Source organism: Phyllostomus discolor, chromosome 6 (genome assembly GCF_004126475.2).
Source record: "Phyllostomus discolor isolate MPI-MPIP mPhyDis1 chromosome 6, mPhyDis1.pri.v3, whole genome shotgun sequence".
Lineage (NCBI taxonomy): Eukaryota > Metazoa > Chordata > Mammalia > Chiroptera > Phyllostomidae > Phyllostomus > Phyllostomus discolor.
In genome coordinates this window covers 128180195-128203211 of record NC_040908.2, presented here as the reverse complement: position 1 = coordinate 128203211, position 23017 = coordinate 128180195, and the positions used below count along the sequence as shown (strand labels likewise).

Sequence of the window (23017 nt, the reverse complement as noted above, 5' to 3'; positions counted from 1 at the left end):
CATTTCATGATGGGTGATCTGCCCACACCATGCTGATTGTCCAGCAGTTTTTGACCAAAAATGTCATGATCCCCATGCCCTACTCTCTCTTATTCACCTGATCTTACCTCGAGCAACATTTTTGTTTTCCCAATGAAAAAATTGCCATGTGGAAGAGGTGAAACAAAAAACAGCAGAAGCACTTAAACGGCATCAGAATCAGTAAGTTCAAAAACTGCCTCAAGCAGAGGAAAAGTCTCGATAGGTGTAATGCATCAAATGGAGAGTGCTTTGAAGGTGACTGAAGTTTAAACATGTAAGAATAAATGTACAAGTTTTTGTAAGTAAATTCTTTTTTTTTGAGCCCCTCCTTGTATAAAGTCCCTATTGTTGTCTCTGTGTTTGTACAATTATGAATTGCCTTTTTCAATCACAGTATTTTACACACTTAAAAAAAGATATTATTTACTTATTTTTAGAGAGGAGTAAGGGAGGGAGAGAAACATCGATGTGTGATCACTTACCTCTGGCATGCCCCCAGCTGGGGACCTGGCCTGCAACCCAGACATAATACCCTGAGGAGGAATCAAACTGGTGACCTTTTGCAGGACACTGTCCAACTCACTGAGCCACACTAATCAGGGCTGTCATAAACATTTTAAACATATGCAAAAGAGTAGCGTAAGGAATTCATATGTTTTCAGTGCCCAGCTGTAACACTTATATGTGTTAAGTTATATATTTCTGTACCTATCCCCCCTTTATTTTAAGGAAAGCCCCAAACTATAATTTTATAATAACTTTAGTGGTCAGATGTATATTAATAAATCAGTGGTTTTCTTTTACAGCCCACAGTTGATCTGTAAAACTTGATTCGATCATTGTGATTCTTGTGTTACCGAGTCAGCTTCGAAAACATTTTTTGTTCAGTATAAGAAGGCCTTGAGAGAAGGCTTTTCTTTTCTTGCTGTGAGGGTGGCCCGCTCCTCTTTCCTATTGTTTTAAATACCAAAATATAAAATTTTGGTATTTAAATAAAGTACGTCCTACTTTATTCTAAATAGATTTAAAACATGATTAGAAATGATTGTTTTGTTTTTTATTTTCCTAGAATTACTAATAGAACTGGTCTACCTTTTTCAGTCATTTTGTAGCTGGTACGAAACCAGCTGGGAAGGGCTTTTCTATTCCGACTTTCTTAGTCATTAGCAAGGCCTGGGAAGAAGACTTTGGAAAAAATGGATACCAGTGTCAATATGATTCTTTTTCCTCCCTCCATCAGAATTTTTTTGGGGGGGAAGATTTTTTGTGTGTAACTGAAGAATACGAGTAAGGGGACCTCCGAAAAGGGAGCGTTCTTGTGGAATTGGGTCTGAGCAGCATTCATGTCATTAGGCACGTTTGGGTAGTGTGCGCGATGAACCTGCTGATAATTATGTCACATTAGTAACAGTTAAATTGTAGTCAAATACATCTCTTTACTGTTTTTTCTTTCCTTTGGTTTTATTTATTTTTTAAGATTTTATTTATTAATTTTTAGTCCCTGTGGGAAACTTTAGACTGGAGAGAAAAGAACTGACTTTCTCAAGGAGTGAAGCACCATGAAAGATACATGTAGTGAGTGGAGAGTGACAGTATCTTTGAAAGACAGCTTTGGGATAGCTCATAAATGATACATTTATAGTAAAAAAAATTCTAAGTGTACGAAAATATAAAGAATAAAGTAATTACTTCAGATGTCACCACCTAGAGATAACTAGTTTTGACATTTTGGTGGACATCTTGTGTGTACCTTTATGCTGCTAGAAGGAAGTTTTGAGTCAGTGCTGGGGAAATTCAACTGGGCCTGTGCAGAAGGGCATTATCACAGCAGTGGGGTGGGGCCAGCTTGATTTGTAAAAGGGACTTTATCTTCTGGAAGGGCGGAGAGTGTATATTCGCTGACCCTCCGCTATATCAGAATTCATCAGTTGCTACTCCATCTTGGGCATCAGAAGTCTGAAAAGCCCTTTGTTTCTTTCTACAACAACACATGAGCTCAGCTGACCCTGAGCAAGTAAAAGTGCTGGGCTGCTTTTGTGGGGTATCTTTTGTCCTGTGCTTCTCTTTCTGGCTTTTCATTGTCTGAGTTCAGGAAGGAGTCAGTTGTCCACGGCTATGTCAGGGGACACAAGCAGAGGATATAAAAGTGAAGAAGGAGGTGTTTCTTCTTTCTATCTTGGGTCCTTCTTTCCTACTTTTTTCCCTCCTTTCTCAGGGTACTCCTTCATTATCTTTTTCCCAGTAAGTTGTGTGTCGTGCTCCCCTTCAGTGAATAACATGAGGTAGACTACGGGGTGGAGATGGCTGTGACTTGGTGTTAGGAACTTAGGGCTAGGCAAGGGCATTGAGATCTCCTGCCGGAAGAGATTTGAGAGACTTTTTTGGATTTTGGGGGATTCGTGTGGTCCTTACCTCAGAGCAGCTAAGTCTTCCCATGGCCTTTACTAACAAGGCAGAAGAGTAACTGAGGAAAACTGATCATTTCCCCTTCTAAGCGACTTCTTGTCTGCTAAGCTATTTTGCAGGAGTTAGCCTCATCTCAGCTGTGGAATGGGGTACATGAGGAGTTTGAGGTTGGCTTCTGTTTGTCAGAGCCCTCTGTGTCCTGGTAGAAAAGAACATGAGACTATTCTGTGACCTAATAATTAAATGTTCTCGTTTTTTACTTTGCCTTCTTATCCTTACCTCCTTCAGCCCAACTCTGCAGAGAATGGCTAGTAGTGTCTACTCAGAGGCTCCTGTGTTACTCTAGCCCATCTCTGAAGTGGCCCTGAGCGGTTTTCTCTCTCTAGCCACATTTGATCAGGAGTATATCTTCAATATGTGGATGTAGCATTTGGAGTTCATAAGATTCTTTACAGACATTCTATATTTGGTTCACAGTATTGGGAGAAAAGCCAAACCAAGCACTGTTGGGCGGATGCAGTTATTTTTAGCTACCTTAGTGTTTCCTATTGCACAAACTGCTTTTTTCCCCTGAATCAATGGCACAATGCATTGTGTGCCTCTGGTGGGCCACAGTGCTTTGTTCTGTTAGCTGAATGGACAGGGCCTAGGAAGCAGGCAGGTGTTCTTCATGACTAGATGATTTAGTTCTGTCTTTACTGTCTTTTTAAGTGACTCGGTGTGAAAGCATTTATAATTTTAAAGTCTTAAAGGAATAAACAAAAATAGCCTTTTAAACATTTATTGGCCCTTTAAGTTAGGCAGGGCTTAAAATTGTTATCTTGTGAGAAACTCTAGAAAGCTAAATTGTAAGTGATTCATTTTCTAATCTTTAAATCGAGGATATGGGAAAGTTCTCATTTTTAGTTACAGATTGGTAGAGTAATTTATACACTGAGCAAATGTTTATTGAATGAATGCGTGCATGGAGATGTTATGACATGCAGTTTTAGTAGATTGAGAATTTGTGGAATAGTTCTATTAAGCTAGACTTATGTTACCATCCTGCCTTTTCTTTGCAAGGATAAACAAAAGGTGGACAAGTGGACCAAGATTTTATTACACAATACAGACATCTGTAGGGACGTCTGGAGGGACTGCTTAGTCCAAAGGAGGGACTGCTTAGTAATGGAACTGGAAAAATTGCTTGTTCATAGGGGAAAATAGCTAAAAAAGGATTCCTACACCATAACAAAATAAACAAGATGGATTAAGAAGTTAAATGTCAAAAGCAAAAATCTAATTTTTCTGGAAGAAAATATTAAAAAATACATTTCTGACTTCTGTAAACAAGATACAGATTAATAAATTGGATTTTTTAAATTAAGGAAAGGACATCTTTAAATGAAATGATGATAAAAACTATGAGAAGATATGTGTAACACATGTAACATACAAAGAGTTAGAAAAATGATAAGTAACCCATTAGAAAAATGTGTTAAAACCATGAAAGATATTGTATAAAATATATGCATTAAAATTTTTACTAGCAGTCACAGAGGTGTAAATTAAATGCATCTATTTCAGTGGCAAAATTAAGAAATCTGATGATACATTAGCATTTTTATTTATTACAGAATTTTCCTATGTAGTAATTTTATATATATATCCATTTATTGAAGTTTTTTATTCCACAGTGATAATAACAATGTTTGACTAACATTTGTTATACACTGTGGGTCTGGCACTGTTCTAAGTCTTCAACATTGATTGTTTCATAAACCGCAAAACAAACCTGTGACATAGGTAATATTATTCCCATTTTATGAATGAAACAAATTCTTAAACACTTAACAATGCACTACAATGAAGGAAATGACAGATATCTTGGTCAGAACAGGTTCATGGTCATAAGATAAATATAAAAAATAAAAGGTATTTCTAATTTATAGCTGCAAGAAAATTCCAACAGCACAGAAACTATAAAATATTTAGGTTAAATTGAACAAGAAATGTGTAAGAACACTAAGGGGAAGAGTGGATGGTTAAGAGCTTGAGGGTGTGACTGAAGTCAGGTAAGCTGAGTTCAAATCCCAGCTGTAATACTTACTAGTTGTGTGACATTGGACAGGTTACTTAACCTCTCTGTGTCAATTTTGTCTTTAAATTAAGTATAGATAGATTTTGCCAAATTGTTCTTTGTTAATCCAGATTACCCACCTCATCAGTAGTGTAGTGTATGAGAGTGGTGTCTCTCTATATAGAACAATCGTAAAGCCAGAAGGAAGCACAGAAATCATCAAGACCAGCAATCAAATCTTACAAATCAAGACTGAGGCTCAGAAAGGGATAATAGTATGCTCAGGGCCATATAGGAAGAAGTGACAGAGTCAGATCTGGGACCTAACTTTCTGACGTACTCCTTGTGTTCTTTTTACCACTGTAAGAATTTATGAATTTGACATTTTATGAGCATTTATAATATGAGACTTTTTTGCTAGATGCTAAAAATAATTCTTACCACTCTGATTTTATCTCTTTATTACCATTTTATAGCTGAAGAAACAGATTCAGAGAGTTAAGTAACTTTCTCAAGCTCATACAACAACAAAGTGGCAGGGGAGGATTGGAACTCAGGTCTATTTTCTTCCTGAACCTCATCTTCTTTATACCATACTTGATATGTGTCCATTTCAGATGTTTTCTCTTTCCTCTCTTGTTCATTATCCTTTTTGAAACTTATTCATTAATGTTCACATTCCTCATCCTGTTTTGACTGCCAGGCCAACCTCTGCTTTGTGGACATTGACAACCATTTCATTGAGCTGCCAGAGGACCTGCCTCAGTTTCCCAACAAATTGGAGTTTGTCCAGGAAGTCTCTGAGATTCTCATGGCATTTGGCATTCCTCCTGAAGGGAACCTTCATTGCAGTGAGAGTGCCTCCAAGCTGAAGAGGCTCCGGGCATCTGAGCTTGTCTCTGACAAGAGGAATGGGAACATCGCAGGTTCCCCTTTGCATTCCTATGAGCTCCTCAAGGAGAATGAAACAATCGCTCGGCTACAAGCCTTGGTCAAGAGGACTGGGGTGAGCCTGGAAAAGGTAAGATGCTGTTTATAAATCTGTGACAGGTTTGGTCTAGGCTAGGGTGCTGTCCTGGTGAAAATTGCAGGGATGTGAAAGCACTAAGTTTAGGAAAAGGCACATTCGTTTGCAGTGTAAGAATGCTCTTGTATGGGATACAGTGGATTCAGCTCTGGCAAACATCCTAGTAAATGCTACTTGAATCTAAATCTGGGATTAAATCTGGGTAGCATTTCACTTGGGTATCAAGGAGAACCTGCTCTCCTATGTGAACACTACTGTAGAGTGACTTGGTTGGGTAATCTTTGTGTTCAAACCTCTTTCAGATCCATTGTCCTGTGAGTTTCACAGCAACCTAAAGCATACAGAGGAGGTGTTGTTAAATCTCTCTCTCTTTTTAGAAATCAAAGCAAGTGGGAAATTTATTAAGGAATTGCACTTCCCAAGAAATGGGAGTGTGCCATCTCCGGCCAGGGAATGGCTCTCTTCTACTGAAAGGTTATAGGAATTTTTTAAAAAGATTTTATTTATTTAGAGAGAGAGAGAGAGAGAGAATGAGAGGGAGAGAAACATCAATGTGTGAGAGATACATTGATTGGTTGCCTCTTGCACGCCCCCAACTGGGGACCTGGCCTGCAACCCAGGCATGTAACCTGACTGGGAATTGAGTCGGTGACCTTTCAGTTCTAAGGCTGGCACTCAATCCACTGAGCCACACCAGCCAGGGCTTTTTAAAAAATATATACATATTTTTTTGATTATGCTATTATAGTTGTCCCATTTTTTTCTCCCCTTTATTCCCTCCACCTGTACCCCCATTCCAACCAACATTCCCCCACGTTAGTTCATGTCCATGGGTCATACATGTAAGTTCTTTGGCTTCTCCATTTCCCATACTGTTCTTAACCTCCCCCTGTCTATTTTCTACCTACCATTTATGCTTCTTATTCCCTGTACCTTTTCCCCCATTCTCTCCCCACCCTTTCCCCACTCATAACTCTCCATGTGATCTCCATTTCTGTGATTCAGTTCCTGTTCTGCTTGTTTGCTTAGTTTGCTTTTTCTAGGTTCAGTTGTTGATAGTTGTGAGTTTGTTGTCATTTTACTGTTCATAGTTTTTATATTCTTTTTCTTAGATAAGTCTCTTTAACATTTCATAAAATCAGGGTTTGGTGATGATGAACTCCTTTAACTTGACTTTATCTGGGAAGCACTTTATCTGCCTTTCCATTCTAAATGAAACCTTTGCTGGATAGAGTAATCTTGGATGTAGATCCTTACCTTTCATGACTTCAAATACTTCTTTTCAGCCCCTTCTTGCCTGCAAGGTCTCTTTTGAGAAATCAACTGATAGTCTTATGGGAACTCCTTTGTAGGTGACTGTCTCCTTTTCTCTTGCTGCTTTCAAGATTCTCTCCTTATCTTTAATCTTGGCTGAAGTAATTATGATGTGCCTTGGTGTATTTCTCCTTGGGTCCAACTTCTTTGGGACTCTCTGAGCTTCCTAGACTTCCTAGAATTCTGGTTTTTTTTTTTTTTTTTGCCAGATTGGGGAAGTTCTCCTTCATTATTTGTTCAAATAAGTTTTCAATTTCCTGCTCTTCCTCTTCTCCTTCTAGCACCCCTGTGATTCAGGTGTTCAATGTTTAAAGCTGTCCCAGAGGTTCCTGGGAATAAGCCTCTTCTCATTTTTTTGAATTCTTGTTTCTTCATTCTGTTCTGTTTGGATATTTATTTCTTCCTTCTGTTCCAAATCATTGATTTGAGTCCCGGTTTCCTTCCTGTCACTGTTGGTTCCCTGTACATTTTCCTTTATTTCACTTTGTGTAGCCTTCACTTCTTCCTCTATTTTATGACCATACTCAACCATTTCTGTGAGCATCCTGATTACCAGTATTTTGAACTACATCTGATAGGTTGGCTATCTCTTTGTCACTTAGTTTTGATTTTGGATCTTTGATCTGTCTTTTCATTTGGGCTATATTTTTTCCATCTCCTAGTGGCTGTTATGTAGTAAGTGTTGTAGCCTTAGGTATTTGTTAGGGTGGGGCAACCCACTTCGCTGTGTTGTGGCGCTGTATGTGGGAGAAGGGTCTGAGAGGGAACAATGCCAGTTGCCCAGTTCTTGGCTGGCTTTCAGTCACTTCCCCTGCTACCCACAAGCAAATTGGGCCCTTCTGGTGCTTATTCCCAGATGGGTGGGTTTGAGTACATTCTAGGACCCCGTGGGTCTCTCCAATGAACTCCCCTATGAGGCTGGGAGTTTCTCCTGCTGCCAAAACCCCCATAGATTTTTATAGCCAGAGGTTTTTGAGGCTTTATTTCCCTGTGCTAGAACCCTGGGTTGCATGCTCTGTCTTGCTCCCCAGTTGTTCCTCCCAGTTTATCTGCATGCAAATGTGGGGCTACCAGGTCTGCCAGCTGCTGCCTTGCCCCACATCCTCTCCTCCCTGTCTGCCTGTCTCCGCCCCTCCTGCTGGTCTGGATGAGTGTTCCTTCTTTAACTCCTTGGTTGTGGGACTTCCATACAGTTCAATTATCTGGCAGTTCTGGTTGTTTTAAGTTTGTTGTTTTCCTTCTTTTGGTTGTGCAAAGAGGTAAAATGTATGTGCATTTAATCTCTTTATTAGCCCAAGGAACGGAGGCTTAGAGAGCCTGAGTGTTTTACCTAACATCCAATGACCTAGCAAGTGGCTGAGCTGAGGCTAGAACCTGGTCCTTTAAATTCTAGTCCTCTATTCTTTCCAGGGATGTATTTAGCTTTCTATTTTTTGACTTTAATGAGACTGTCAGCTTTCTGCAGTTTTTCATGCTCCCTCAATTTCACTGTTAAATTACTTTTGTTAATTACATATGGGCTAATGTAATTACAAAATGGGCTGATGTAATCATTTTGTTGTGCTATTTTTTTTTAGTGAATTGTGAAACATTTCATTTTCCTGCTTTATTTAGATAGTAGGGCAGATATTTAAAAAAAATCATCACAAGGACTTTCGGTCAAGATAGAGGCATAGGTAGACATGCTTTACCTCCTTGCATAATCACACAGAGAATTACACCTAAACCTCAAAACAAGTAACACCCAGAGCTCTTAGAAAATTGAACTGTTTGGAAATCCGACAACCAAGGATTTAACGATGGGTAGGAGGAGTGGAGATGTGGAGATGGGTGGACAGGTGAGGAGATGTGGTGTGATGCAGAGGGGCAGCATTGGTGGTCCCACTTTCACCAGTGGTGGATAAAAATTGGGAGGGATACCTTGGGAGCAAGCAGTGCCAGCCCCAGGCCAGATCGCACAGCCCAGGGTTCTAGCTCTGGGAAGATAAATCCCTTTAACTTCCTGGCTGTAAAAATAAGTCGGTGTTGGGACATCAGAGGACACTGCCAGGTTTTCAGGAGACTCCACTTAAAGGGACCACATGGTTTTAGAATGTGTGCAAACCCACCCACTCTGGGATTCACCACCAGGGCAACACCTGGAAGGGTGCCAATCACATATGGGAAGTGGGTGAAGTGACTGGAAACAGGGTGAGTGCCAGGCAAACATCTAGAAGCTAGGCAGTGACAGTGTCCCCTCTCCGAGCCTTCCCCCTACACACACACAGCCACAAAATGGTGAAGTGGGTTGCCCCACCCTGGAGATTACCTAAGGCTTTGCTCACACAATTTATAGATGTCTTTTCTATAATAGGCCACACTAGTAAGTCAGGAAGTCAAAGCAGCTCTACTTAATACACAGAAACAAACACAGGGAGGCTGCCAAATTGAGGAGACAAAGGAACATGGCCCAAATGAAAGAACAGAACAAAACTCCAGAAAAAGAACTCAACAAAGTGGAGATAACCAACCTATCAGATGCAGAGTTCAAAATGCTGGTGATCAGGATATTGAATGAACTCACTGAGTACAACAAAACCATAAGGGAAGAAATGAAAGTTATGCTAAGTGAAATAAAGAAAAACCTACTTGGAACCAACAATGGAAAGGATGAAGCTGAGATTACGATTTGGAAGACAAGGAAGAAAAAAGCATTCAGTTAGATCAGCAGGAAGAAAAAAGAACTAAAAAAAATGAGGATAGCCTTAGGAACCTCTGGGGCAACTTTAAACATACGAGCATCAGAATCACAGGGGTGCTAGAAAGGAGAAGAGGAACAATAAGAAATTGAAAACTTATTTGAAAGAAAGTTTTCCTAATTTGGCAAAGGAAACAGACATACAAGTCTGGGAGGCACAGAGAGTCCCAAACAAGTTGGACCCAAACAGGACCACACCGAGACACATCATAGTTAAAATGCCAAAAGTTAAAGAGAGAATCTTTTTTAAAAAATGTTTTTAAAGATTTTATTTATTTTAATTTATTTTTTATTTTTATTTTTATTGTTGTTCAAGTACACTTTTCTGCCTTTTACTCCCATCCCAGCCCACCCCCACAGCCCTTCCCACCTCCCTCCTGTTTCCACCCCCACCTTGTTTTTGTCTATGTGTCTGATAAAGAGAGAATCTTAAAAGCAGCAAAAGAAAAGCAGAGAGTTACCTACAAAGGAATTCCCATAAGACTATCAGCTGACTTCTCAAAAGAAATCTTACTAGCAAGAAGGGGCTGGAAAGAAGTATTTGAAGTCATGAAAGGCAAGGACCTACATTCAGGATTACTCTATCCAGCAAAGCTATCATTTAGAATGGAAGGGCAGATAAAGTGCTTTCCAGACAAGGTAAATAAAGGCTAAAGGAGTTCATCATCTCCAAGCCATTATTACATGAAATGTTAAAGGGACTTATTTAAGAACAAGAACAAAACTATGAACATTAAAATGGCAAAAAATTCCCGGCTGTCAACAACTGAATCTGAAAAATAAGCAAACAACTAGAACAAGAACAGAATCATAGATATGGATATCATTTGGAGGATTATCAGTGGGCAGGGGGAGGGGAGAGAATGGGGGGGAAATGTATGGGGAATAAAAAGCATAATTGGTTAGGTACAAAATAGACAAGGGGGGATGTTAAGAATAGTATAGGAAATGGAGAAGCCAAAGAACTTATGTGTATGACCCATGGACTTGAACTAAGTGGAGGTGATTGCTGGAGGGAATGGAGGTTCTGGGTAGAGGGGGGCAAAGGGGGAAAAACTGGGACAACTGTAATAGCATAATCAGTAAAATATATTTAGAAAACATCATGGCCAGTTAGTAATAACTATGTGTGGTTCCAGTTGGTTACTAGAAATAGCAGGGTAACACTTTATAAAGTACATGATTGTCTAACTACTGTGCTATACACCTGAAACTAATATAAAAATATGAACGTAAACTGTAATTGAAAAATTGTAAACATAAAAAAATGCAAAAAATATCATGACCAGTTATAGAGGAGCAGAGAAATATTTAGAGAGATTAAAAAGGTTAAAAAAGACACAATAAGGAAAAATTCGTAGGGAGACATAAGGAAAGTGATATGGGGGAGAAAATCAAAAAGATGTAGGTCAACCTAAAGTCTAGCCATGCTGCTTTGCATTATCATTTTCTTACTGACTTCCAGATTCCCTCCTTCCCCAGACCTTTGAGATAAGTTGCACCCTTTTCTCTATTGTTGAATCTCTCTCTTCCCATAATGATCACTTTCATTGAGTTACTGGGTACCTGCAAGTGGAACATCTCATTTATCTCTTCTCCATGTCCGTATCCCTCCCTTTTCCTTTTTCTTTTTCTTTTTCTTTTTCTTTTTCTTTTTCTTTTTCTTTTTCTTTTTCTTTTTCTTTTTCTCTTTCTCTTTCTCTCCCCCCTCCCCATCTCTCTCTCCCTCTCTCTCCCTGTCTCCCTCTCTCTCTCTCTGTCTCTCTTTCTCTCCCTCCCGCAAAGTAAATGACCGGGGAGAAAAAAAACAAATGAGTTGCATTTCTTTGGGATAAGAGGAAAAAACTTCTGTGTTCTCAACTGTCATTTCTTTTTTATAGCTGGAAGTACGTGAAGACCCCAGCAGCAATAAAGATCTGAAAATTCAGTGTGATGAAGAAGAACTCAGGATTTACCAGCTAAACATTCAGATCCGGGAAGTTTTCGCAAATCGTTTCACTCAGATGTTTGCGGATTATGAGGTGTTCGTCATTCAGCCCAGCCAGGATAAGGAGTCCTGGTTTACCAACAGGGAGCAGATGCAAAACTTTGATAAAGTGAGTTTAATCTGCTGGGGCGATGGTAATGCACGAAGGTTTAACTGGTGATGAGTTTTTCTTGCATAATACAGAGGACCTTTGAACAATGTAGGGGTTAGGGGAGCTAAACCCCTGCACAGTCAGAAATTCGTGTATAACTTTTGACTCCTCCCAAACTTCAGCCGTCCCTTGGTATCTGTGGGGACTTGTTTCCAAGATCCTCACAGATGCTGAAATTGGCAGATGCTCAAGTTCCATAAGTAGAATGGTGTAGAACAACCTATACTGCTGCATCCATGGTTCCCAGCTGCCGATCGAAAATACTGTTTTCACCTGTGGTTGGTTGAATCCATAGACGCAAAATCCTGGGGTATGGATGGAGGACCAGCTGTATATTTATTGAAAACTATATGTATGTAAGTGGACTTGTGCAGTTCAAACCTATGTTGTTCAAGGGTGAGTTGTATTCTATGCTGGAAACAAGTTTATGGTCCCTCTGATGTTGATAAAATATAAGGTCTGGTTGCTTTGGAACAGAGGTCTGGTTCTTACTATGAGGCGATTTTACCTTGTGTTAAAAAACAATGATGAAGAGATTTTGCTGTTTGCTTTTCATCAATACCTAAGGAACTTCAGAGAAGAATTATCGTATTGGATCCTTTGGATGTGTTGCCTTTGCTGGTCAAGGCTGACATACCCTTTTCCCTTTTCCAGTGATGACTGTCTGTTTCCTTGTTCCCACCAGGCATCTTTTCTATCAGATCAGCCTGAGCCCTACCTGCCTTTTCTCTCAAGATTCCTTGAGACCCAGATGTTTGCTTCTTTCATTGACAATAAAATTATGTGTCACGATGATGATGATAAAGACCCTGTGCTGCGGGTTTTCGATTCCCGAGTAGACAAGATCAGGCTGTTGAACGTTCGGACGCCTACCCTCCGCACATCCATGTACCAGAAGTGCACCACTGTGGATGAAGCAGGTGAGGCCTCTTTGTTGCTGTACTTTTCAGCTTCTTGGATTATGTCCCCAGTGTGTCCCTGTTCCTAAACATGCCAGCTTCTTTCCCTGTTTCTGCTTTTGTATAAGTTGTTCCCATAGCCCGAAATGCTCTTTCCTGTCTTTTTTGCCTGGTTAACTTTTTTCATCCTTAAACACTGTGTCAGTTAGGAAGTGGCCCTGCTGTAGGTAATAGAGAATCTAATCAGCAGTGGGTTAAGACAGATGGGGGGATTGTTTTTCTCAGATTAGCAAGAGTGCAAAATTGGTGGTTGCTGGTGTTGGTTCATCTGCTCAGCCGTGTAATCAGGAACTGAGGTTCTAACTTTATATTCAGCTGTCCTTAGTACGTTGACTTCTATATTCATGCTGTTGCCTCATGTTTACAAGAGGCTTTTTATGTTCACGTTCAGGGCAAGAAGAGGGGAGGTTGCCACCAGCTGTATTTTCCCTTGTATCAGAAAGCAAAAGCTATCCCAGAAATTCCCAACAACTTCCATTGTCTCATGGGCCAGAGCCATGTTATGTGACCATACTTAAGTGCAAGGGAGGCTGTGAAAGTGAATCATGAATTGGATGTAATGTTACCCTGAACAATACGGGATTCTATTAGCAAGAAAGAAGGGGCAAATGAGTTACATGTAAGCACTTGATAGTGTTTGAGGCAAAAAGCTGGTATGATTCCTCGGTGAAGCCTTCTCTAATGCCCTGAGGCTGAGTTGGTGCATTCCTCCTTTGCTCCTGTGTTGCTTTGTTCTTACCTCTCCTCTGTAATATCTGTTATTTTGAGCTATCATTACCTGGGAACAATTTAAGGGCAGAGACTATATTTATTTTCTTACCTCTCAACTTTTACCATTGTGCTTAGCACATACAGATGCTAAAAGTGGTTTGTTGTATGCGTGATTGAAAAGGCCTTTTTGTTCACAGAAGCCCTATGTAGATCAGTGTAGCTGGAGAATGGTCTTAATTTGAGGTGTCAGATTAGGTAGTATGTCACTTCCTTGTGGGATGTTCAGTGTCCTTGTCACTGTTTTGTATATATTGTTCATTTGCTTACCAAACATTATAAATACCTACTACATGCTTAACATAAGCTAAGTACTCAACAAATGTTTACTGAATAAATAAACATGCCAAGCAAGCGTTTTTCTAGGTTTTGAAGAAGATATGTCTGGTGACGATTTGGACAAAGTTCTGTCTTCATTGACTGTATTCTCTAGCCGTCTGTCTTTATCTTTCAGCTCTTGATCCAGGACTTTCATTAAGATGACAATCCCCTTGGTTAAGGCTTGATTTGGGGACATGTTGCCCATGCAAGTGGGCTCCTCTGACATAGTCATCCACATCAGGATGGAACACATCAGGCTTCAGATTCCTGAACCTTGCCTAAGGGTTTGGTCCTGGGGAGCTCGATGGAGATTTTTACAAGACTCTAAGATTTTTTAAATAAGATTTTTAGAGAAACATCTCCCAAGCCATCAGTTTAAATCAGGACTTCCCAATCTTTTATGTGGTGCTATACTTGAAAAGGACAGTATTTGTATATGGCTCACTGGAATAAAGTGAGGAGTCTGCTTGTAGCTGGAAGCTGTAAAGTGAGAGGCTCTAGTCACTTGAGGCACTGCTCATCTGCCCAAGGGTTGAGGCAGTCAATTCTTAACCCGTCTGTATGAATTTGTTGGACACCTAATGCCACAGTGCACTGGTGTGAATTACTCTGGTCTTTGTTGTGGCCGCATATGTGTTGTCATGAGCCAGTTAGAACGTGGGGGTTGGGGTATGGAAGGGAGGGTTAACCCTCATTTGTATGACTCATTTCAGAAAAAAATGGGTATCACAGAGACCCTTCAGGGAACCCTTATGCTGTGCTCCAGGAATAATGGGAATACCTTTGTCGTTGTTATATCCCTCACCTGTGTCCCGGTGAGAGGCACTATAGATATGCTAGAGCAGGGATTTTGCCTTAGATCCATAGCCTGGAGCCCACCCCACATGGACACTTCAGCTTCTTGAACCAGTCTGATTGGAAAATGGTAAAAGCATAACTAAAGGAATCTTTTTTGGAGATCTTTTAAAATGTTACACTTGAAAGGTATCTGGATGACAATCAATTCTTACTCACTAATTTTATCAGTAAAGATGTTCCATTGGCTCACCACGTATCCACTGGACCTAGAGTATTGCTTGGTACATTTTATCTTTTCTTTTTAGTGCTTGGCACATTTCAGACAACTGAATAAGTTCTGTTGAATAAGAGTAAAGGTGGGGGAAGCGAGGAAGGTTCAAAGAGAGAAGGCATCTTTAACCTAGGATAATAGCAAGGCCAAAAGGCTGAGATGTTTTTATGTGATTAGGAAATACCAGGATTTTTACCAGCTATTTTTGTTCTTACTCTTAAAAACTTTTGAGGTATGATTGACATGCAATAAACCAAACATATTTAAAGTTTTCGTATATCTATTCACTTTCATCAAGAACTAGCAAACATACCTGTCACCCTCAAAAGTTTGCCATTTGTAAGACCTTCATCCCAGCTCCTCCCCACTCTCTCCAAATCCCACAAGCAACCACTGCTGTGATTTCTGTTACTGGACAGTTTTCATATTCTAGAATTTTATAAACATGGAATGATATAGTAATTACTCTTTTTTTAACTTTGGCTTCTTAGCATAATTATTTTGAGATTCATGTAAGGAGTATTCCATTGTATGGATATTACTACCATTTGTCTGTTTACCTTTTTGGTGGGCACCTGGGCGATGAACATTTGTGTACAGATGTTTTCTTTTCTTTGGATAAATAGCTAGGAGTGGAATAACTGGATCGTATGATGTTTGTATGTTTACTTTTTAAAGAAACGGCCGAGTTGTCTTTCAAAGGGGTTGTGCATTTTCCATTCCCACTAGCAGTGTAGGAGAGTCATAGTTCTCCCACACTGTAGCCAGCATTAGTTTGGTCGGTCTTTTCAGTTTTAGCCATTCTGATAGGTGTGTAGTGGTATCTCATTGTGGTTTGTTTGTATGTTTCTGATGACTAATAATGTTGAACATTTGTCATCTGTTTACTTGCCATCCATCTTCTCTGGTGAGTTGCCTGTTTAAAGTTTTTGCCCATTTTAAAAATTGGGTTATTTTCTTATTAGTGAGTTTTGAAATTTCTTTATGTATTCTGGATGCAAGTCCTCTACCAGATATACCCACTCTGTGGCTTGTCTTTTTGTTTTCTTAACAATGTCTTTTGAAGAATGAAGTTTTAAATGTTGATGATGGGGGCTAATTTATCAGTTTTTAAAAAATTTATTATGCTTCTGGTGTTGTAGCTAAGAAATTTTTGCCTAAGTAAGGTCACACAGATTTTTAAAAAAGTTTTATTTATTTATTCTTTGAGAGAAGGAAAGGGAGGGAGAAAGAGAGGGAGAGAAACATCACTGTGTGGTTGCCTTTCACACACTGCCAACTGGTGACCTGGCCTGAACCCAGGCATGTGCCCTGACTGGGAATCGAACTGGCGACCTTTTGGGTTACAGGTTGACACACAGTCCACTGACCCACACCAGCCAGAGCAGGATATTTTTCTCTATATTTCCTTCTGGAAGTTTTATAGTTTTAGGCTTTTTGTTTGAATCTTTGATTAATTAAAATTTCTATGAGTAATGTAAGTATCAGCTGTGGAAAAGGCTATTTTTTGTCCCATGAATTGCCTCTTTTTTTTCAATTTGAAAATAACTATTAGACATTTTTAAAAAGTCTGAACTGACATTAACACAGGCAGACTTAGTTTCTTTCTGTTTTACAAGATTTTACAATAAAAATGAATTACAAAAGAAGGCAGCCTTTTCTACATTTCTACTATTTAAGAATCGAAGACTGAATTTACTTGCACTAGGTGTCACACTTGAAGAAAACTGTGCTGGAAGAAGTAATTTACTTGACCATTTAACATCTATGAAATAGTATATTAAACTCTAGATCCCTCGCTTGCAGAATGCACTGTCACCTCCCTGTCTGCCCATAGCCTTTCTGACTTAAGTAGCAGGCACCAAAGTAGAGCCTAATGTACCCTGGTTTCCTGGATGGGCGGGTACATTTCAAATAGGAAGTTTGCTTGAATGAGTATGATTTGATTGAAGTTACTGCTACTTTGCATAAAATCTAAATAGTGGAAAGTTTCCCAGCCTTTTCTTGGACACTGTAGGTAGATCAGTCTATGCTTAAATAAATAAACTGTGGTATATGGTAGAAAAGGATTGGAAAGAGCAGTGTTATTGATTTTCTTCAACTTGTATTCCTACGGCTATGCTGTGTCGGTAACAGAGAGGAAACTAAGTTCTGAGAATCTTGGCACAATTCTCTTTTCCAGCAGTTTTTTTGTGATTGTGTTTAACTTTATTTGTTAAAGCACTTCATCCTTCCTTATGAAGCTAGATTAACTTCTTCCTTGTTGGTTTCCTAACAATTCCAGTAATAGATTTTAAAGTGTGTTTTCTCTTAAACCATTACTGTTTTTAGTCAGATAAATTTTATATATCCACATACCGTAAAGATTTAGAAGTATTCCTATTAACCCTGTTCTCTCTTAGGGTTTCTTTCTACTCTGTGCGTATGTAGACCTGCTGCTGGCAGCTCTGAAAGCTAGGGTTCTAGAGTGTGAAATTTATTCTTTTTTTAAAGTATATTTTATTGAGTATGCTGTTACAGTTGTCCCAATTATTTTCCCCTTTGCTCCTCTCCCCTGTAGCAGTCCCCCACTCCCTTAGTTCATGTCCATGGGACGTGCATGGAAGTTCTTTGGCTTCTCCCTTTACTGTATTATTCTTAACATTTCCCTTTCTATTTTGCTCTTACCAGTTATGCTTCTTGATCCCTGCACCATTTCCCCATTTCTCCCCCTTCCCCCTCCCAGCTGATAACCCTCCAAATACTCCCCATACTTAGGATGAATTGCCTTTTTATCCTTTGTCAAAGTATAAGCTGTATATAGGTTATGTGTAAATCTATTTCTGGGTTCTCTGTTCTGCTTCATTAATCTATTAATCTACATTTACACCATTGCTTAATTACTTTGGCTATATATTAAATCCCGAAGTCTTAATTACTATAGCTTTATATTAAATCCTGAAGTCAGGTAATGTTAGTCCTTCAACTTTATTCTTTTTTTTTTTAAGATCTTATTTATTTATTATAGACAGAGGGGGAGGGGAGGGAGGAAGAGAGGGAGAGAAACATCAGTGTGTGATTGTCTCTGGTATGCCCCCTACCGGGGGACCTGACCTGGTCTGTAGCCCAGGCATGTGCCCTGAATGGGAATCAAACCAGCAACCCTTTGGTTGGTAGGCTGGCACTCAGTCCACTGAACCACACCAGCCAGGGCAACTTTATTCTTTTTCAAAGTTATTTTGATTGTTCTAGGCCCTTTGTATTTCATAGATATTTAGAACCAGCTTATCAATTTCTATAAACACCCTTCTGAAATTTTGATTGGGATTACCTTGAATCTATACATCAATTTAGGGAGAATTGACATCTTAACATTGAGTGTTCTCATCCATGAACATGGCGTATCTCTGTATTTATTTAGGTCTTTAATTTCTCTCAGCGGTTTTGTACAAGTATTTTTTAGTATACAAGTTTTGCATGCTTTTGTCATATTTATCCCTAAGTATTTAATATTTTTGGTATTATAAATACTTAAAATTTTAAATTTTGATTGTTTATTACTAATATATAGGAATATAATAGAGTTTTGTAATTGATCTGTGTCATGCAACCACACTAAACTTACTTTTAATAGCTTTTTTGTAATTATATCAGATCTTCTACATAGATAAATCATATTGCCTGGGAATAATGATAGTTTTACATTTTTCTTTCCAGTCTGGGTGCCTTTTATTTCTTGCCTTTTGTACTGGCTTTACTACAGTGTCAAACAGAAGTGGTGAGAGTAGACATCTTTGTCTTGTTTCTGATTTTAGGGGGAAAACATTCACCACCATCTACAGATGTTTACCCTGTTACTAGTTTACCAAAACTTTTTATCAGCAGTGGGTGCTGTATTTCATTAAATGCTTCTTCTGCATCTATTGGGGTAATTGTGTGGTTTTTAGTTTTAGTTTGTTAATATGGTGAGTTACTAAGTCTTGCATTCTGGAGATAAACTCCATTTGATCATGATGTATTATCTTTTTGTATATTATTGAATTCAGTTTACTAAAATTTTGTTTAGAATTTTTCATCTCTGTTCATGAGGAATATTGTTTCATAGTTTTTATGTAATATCTTGCCTGATTTGGTATCACGATAATGATGGCTTGAAAGAATAAATTGGGAAGTATTCTCTGCTCTTCAGTTTCCTGGAAGAGCATGTGTAAGTGATACTGTTTCTTCTTTAGATGTTTGGCAGAATTCATCAGTGAAGCCATCTGGGCGTGGAGGGTTGGGTTTTTTGCTGGAGGGGAGGGAAGATTTTAAACTATAGATTCAATTAAAAAAAAAAAAAAGCGCCCTGGCTGGCGTAGCTCAGTGGATTGAGCGCGGGCTGGGAACCAAAGTGTCCCAGGTTCGATTCCCAGCCAGGGTACGTTCCTGGGTTGCAGGCCATAACCCCCAGCAACCGCACATTGATGTCTGTCTGTCTGTCTGTCTCTCCCTCCCTCCCTTCCCTCCATAAAAAATAAATAAAATCTTTAAAAAAAAAAAGCTATTCATATTAGCTGTTTCTTCTTGAGTGAACTTGGCAGTTTGCATCTTTCAAGGAATTTGTCTATTTCACCTGTTGTCAAATTTGTTGGCATTAAGTTATATGTAATGTATCCTGTCAAATCTGTAGCAAGGTCACTTCTCTCATCCCTGACATTGGTAATTTGTGTCTTTTCCTTTTTATCCTGATTGGTCAGACTAGAAGTGTATTAGTTTTACTGATCTTCTGAAAGAATCAGTTTCTGGATTTATTTTGTCTATTTATTTCATTGATTTCACTCTGGCCTTTATTATTTCTTATACTTTGACTTTAAATTGCTCATCTTTTTCTAGTTTCTGAAGGTCGAAGCTAAGCTCATTAATTTGAGATCTTTTTTCTTTTCTAAGGCAGGCATTTAGTGCCATAAACTTCCTTTCAGCTAATATTAATGACATGCTACAAATTCTTATGTTTTGTGCTTTTGTATTCAGTTCTTACTTTCCTTTGATTTTTTTTTTTTTTTGGTTGTTTATGCTTGGGTTATTTAGAAGTATGTTAATTTAGTTTTAAGATTATTGTGGTCAGAGGATGTACTTTGTGTGATTCAAATTATATTTATTGAGACTTATTATATGGCCCAGATTATAGTATATTTTAAAAAATATTTTACATTTTTTTTCTGATCCAGAGAAAGCAATTGAGCTGCGTCTGGCAAAAATTGACCATACTGCAGTTCACCCCCATTTACTCGATATGAAGATTGGACAAGGAAAGTATGAGCCAGGTTTCTTCCCAAAGCTACAGTCTGATGTGCTTTCCATTGGGCCAGCCAGCAACAAGTGAGTTAACCCTAGGGATTCCCTGATCCAGCTCCCTAATCATCACAGGTCCCTCTGAATTTCATAAAGCAAATATGGAGAAGACCCAAACTATCCAGATCATTCACTTTTTTGAACAAGAAAATAGGTGACAAGAATTTTATCAGTTCCTGTCTCTGCTGTGCAAATTGGGATAGCTCCACATGCTCAGGACCTGCAAAAAGGCAGGCTGCAAATGGGTTGAAATTATCTTATGACTGAATCCCATACAACATCTAGCTAGCATTTTATCTTCAATAAGTGGTGGTTGAAATAATAGGAGTCCGAACTGAAAGTAGATGACTTAGCTGGATTGCTATTCTTCAGTTACTTTTGGAGATGGGTGTAACAAAGCCCAGGCAGAGTTGGTTGAATATAGTTCCAAATCTACATGTGAACTTTCTGAAGATGTGTGAAGAGAGGTATGTCTGTGTTCCTTGGGGAGTTATCTCTCTTGCCCAGTTATTGATCTTTAAGTTATCCTTCCTCAAGGTCTCTGAGCTATCTTTAGTGACTCCTTGGTGTTTTTCTGTGCCCAGCATTTAGATATTCAAGTTTTTTCCTGTCATGGACTTACTGGGATGTTATTAATTGCCTGCTTTGATTTTTTCAGGTGGACAAAAAGGAATGCCCCTGCCCAGTGGAGGCGGAAAGATCGGCAGAAGCAGCACACAGAACACCTTCGTTTAGACAATGACCAGAGAGAGGTAAGTCACCTCAAGAATAACAAGGAATGGGCCTATTGTCATGCTATACTCTCATTTTCTTTCCTATTTCCTTGGCCTCTGGTCTGATCCAAGTGTCCTGGCAATGACCTCATTTGAGTATGGAGCAGAGGTACAGTGACCACCGAACCAAGAAAGTACTTTGAGACCAAAAAACCAAGCAGGCAACCCCATAGCTTGTAACAGGGTTTATTGTGGGGAAGTTACTAATCAGAGCAGAGGTTATCTGTGTAGACTGTTGGGGTTGCCTCCATTCCACGTTCAGACATCTCTTCCCATAAAGAAGGGTTAAGAATAGAGTGAGTTCCTGAAGCCTGATACTGCGCCTAGGTTATGACAAATCTAGGACGTATGATGTTTTGTACCTGACAACCAACCGCTAGCCATGTAGGTCCTCTCTTTGAGCTAGGCCCTATTTGCAGGCCCACTCAGAAGTGATATCAGTGCTTAGAAGAGCGCCTTTCTCTATCCTTTCAGTACTCCCTCATGCACCATACTCCCTGGGGAGCGTGACAGGAACCTCAGAGGACAAGAGTCTGCAACTTGGGAGAAATCCTTTTAAATTTTGTGAGCCTCCTTTTGTGTGTGGTATGGTAGTAAAGAAGTAATTCTGTTAGAGTTAGAAGGAAGAGAAGCTGAACTTGGGTTAGTGCTGTTAATATCCAAACCTGGGGAGAAGGGTACATTTTCCCTATTTTTTTGTGTATATTAATTTAAAACAGGCATTCTTGAATTTTTTTCTTAGAGAGGCAAAGGAGAGGAATGTTATCAGGTGCCTGGGGACTGAGGATTCTTGAATGAGGATCCCCTGAGTCCTCATTGCTTGTAAGCTGAGTTTCTCAGCTCTACTGTAACTTGTTCCCAGTGAAGCTTCCAGTTGTAAACCTCAGGCTGGAAACCCGGCCTTACTCAGTTGCAAAGAAGTTGTGAAAACTGGAGTTTAACCTTGAAAAACCTATGTCAGGAAACTTCTTTTTAAGAAAATACCCTGCAAATTGCATTATATACTTATAAAATCCTATAAAGCATATTGTTTTCATATGTGTCTGGCACCTCAGTGATGGGAAAGGAACATATTTTGCCTTTGCTATATTTTAAAGGAATAAATTAAAATTGCAAGGCATGGTTATAAATTTGTAAGTGCTGATTCATAGGATAAGCTATGCTTAGGAGTTTTTGTGAGGGTGCTGTAAGGGGTGTTGGGTGTTGGTGTTATTTTTTAAAATATATTTTATTGATTATGCTATTACAGTTGTCCCATCCCCCCGCTTCATTCCCCTCCACCCTGCATACCCTCTCCCACCCACATTCCCCCCTTTAGTTCATGTCCATGTGTCATAAGTTCTTTACCTTCTACATTTGCCATACTATTCTTGCCCTCCCCCTGTCTATTTTCTACCTACCATCTATGCTACTTATTCTCTGTACCTTTTCCCCCTCTCTCCTCCCACTCTCCTGTTGCTAGCCCTCTATGTGATCTCCATTTCTGTGGTTCTGTTCCTTTTCTAGTTGTTTGTTTAGTTTGTTTTTGTTTTTGTTTTAGTGTGGTTGTTAATAATTTTGAGTTTGCTATCATTTTACTATACATGTTTTTTATCTTCTTTTTCTTAGATAAGTCTCTTTAACATTTCATAAAATCAGGGCTTGGTGATGATGAACTCCTTTAACTTGACTTTATCTGAGAAGCACTTTTTCTGCCCTTCCATTCTAAATGAAAGTTTTGCTGGATAGAGCAATCTTGGTTGTAGATCCTTGCCTTTCATGGCTTGGAATACTTCTTTCCAGCCCCTTCTTGCCTGTAAGGTCTCTTTTGAGAAATCAGCTGACAGTCTGATGGGAACTACTTTGTAGGTGACTGTCCCCTTATCTTTTGCTGCATCTAGGATTCTCTCCTTCATTTCTACCTTGGCTAATGTAATTATGATGTGCCTTGGTGTGTTCCTCCTTGGGTGCAACTTCTTTGGGACTTTCTGAGCTTCCTGGACTTCCTGGAAGTCTATTTCCTTTGCCAGATTGGGGAAGTTCTCCTTTATTATTTGCTCAGATAACTTTTCCACTTGTTGCTCTTTCTCTTCCCCTTCTGGTACCCCTATAATTCGGATAGTGGAACATTTTAAG

The 23017-nt window shown here is 39.2% G+C and overlaps 1 protein-coding gene across 4 annotated transcripts in view; it reads left to right on the top strand.

Annotated features, from left to right (window-relative positions):
• Positions 1 to 23017, top strand: part of DENND5A (DENN domain containing 5A) — a 95494-nt gene that overhangs the window by 45299 nt on the left and 27178 nt on the right. For all 4 annotated transcript variants that reach the window (XM_028514393.2, XM_028514392.2, XM_028514394.2 and 1 more), the window contains 5 exons: positions 5190 to 5507; positions 11445 to 11660; positions 12388 to 12622; positions 20006 to 20156; positions 20788 to 20881. In XM_028514393.2, coding sequence (XP_028370194.1) covers positions 5190 to 5507; positions 11445 to 11660; positions 12388 to 12622; positions 20006 to 20156; positions 20788 to 20881 — 1014 coding nt within the window. The remainder of the gene's footprint in view (positions 1 to 5189; positions 5508 to 11444; positions 11661 to 12387; positions 12623 to 20005; positions 20157 to 20787; positions 20882 to 23017) is intronic.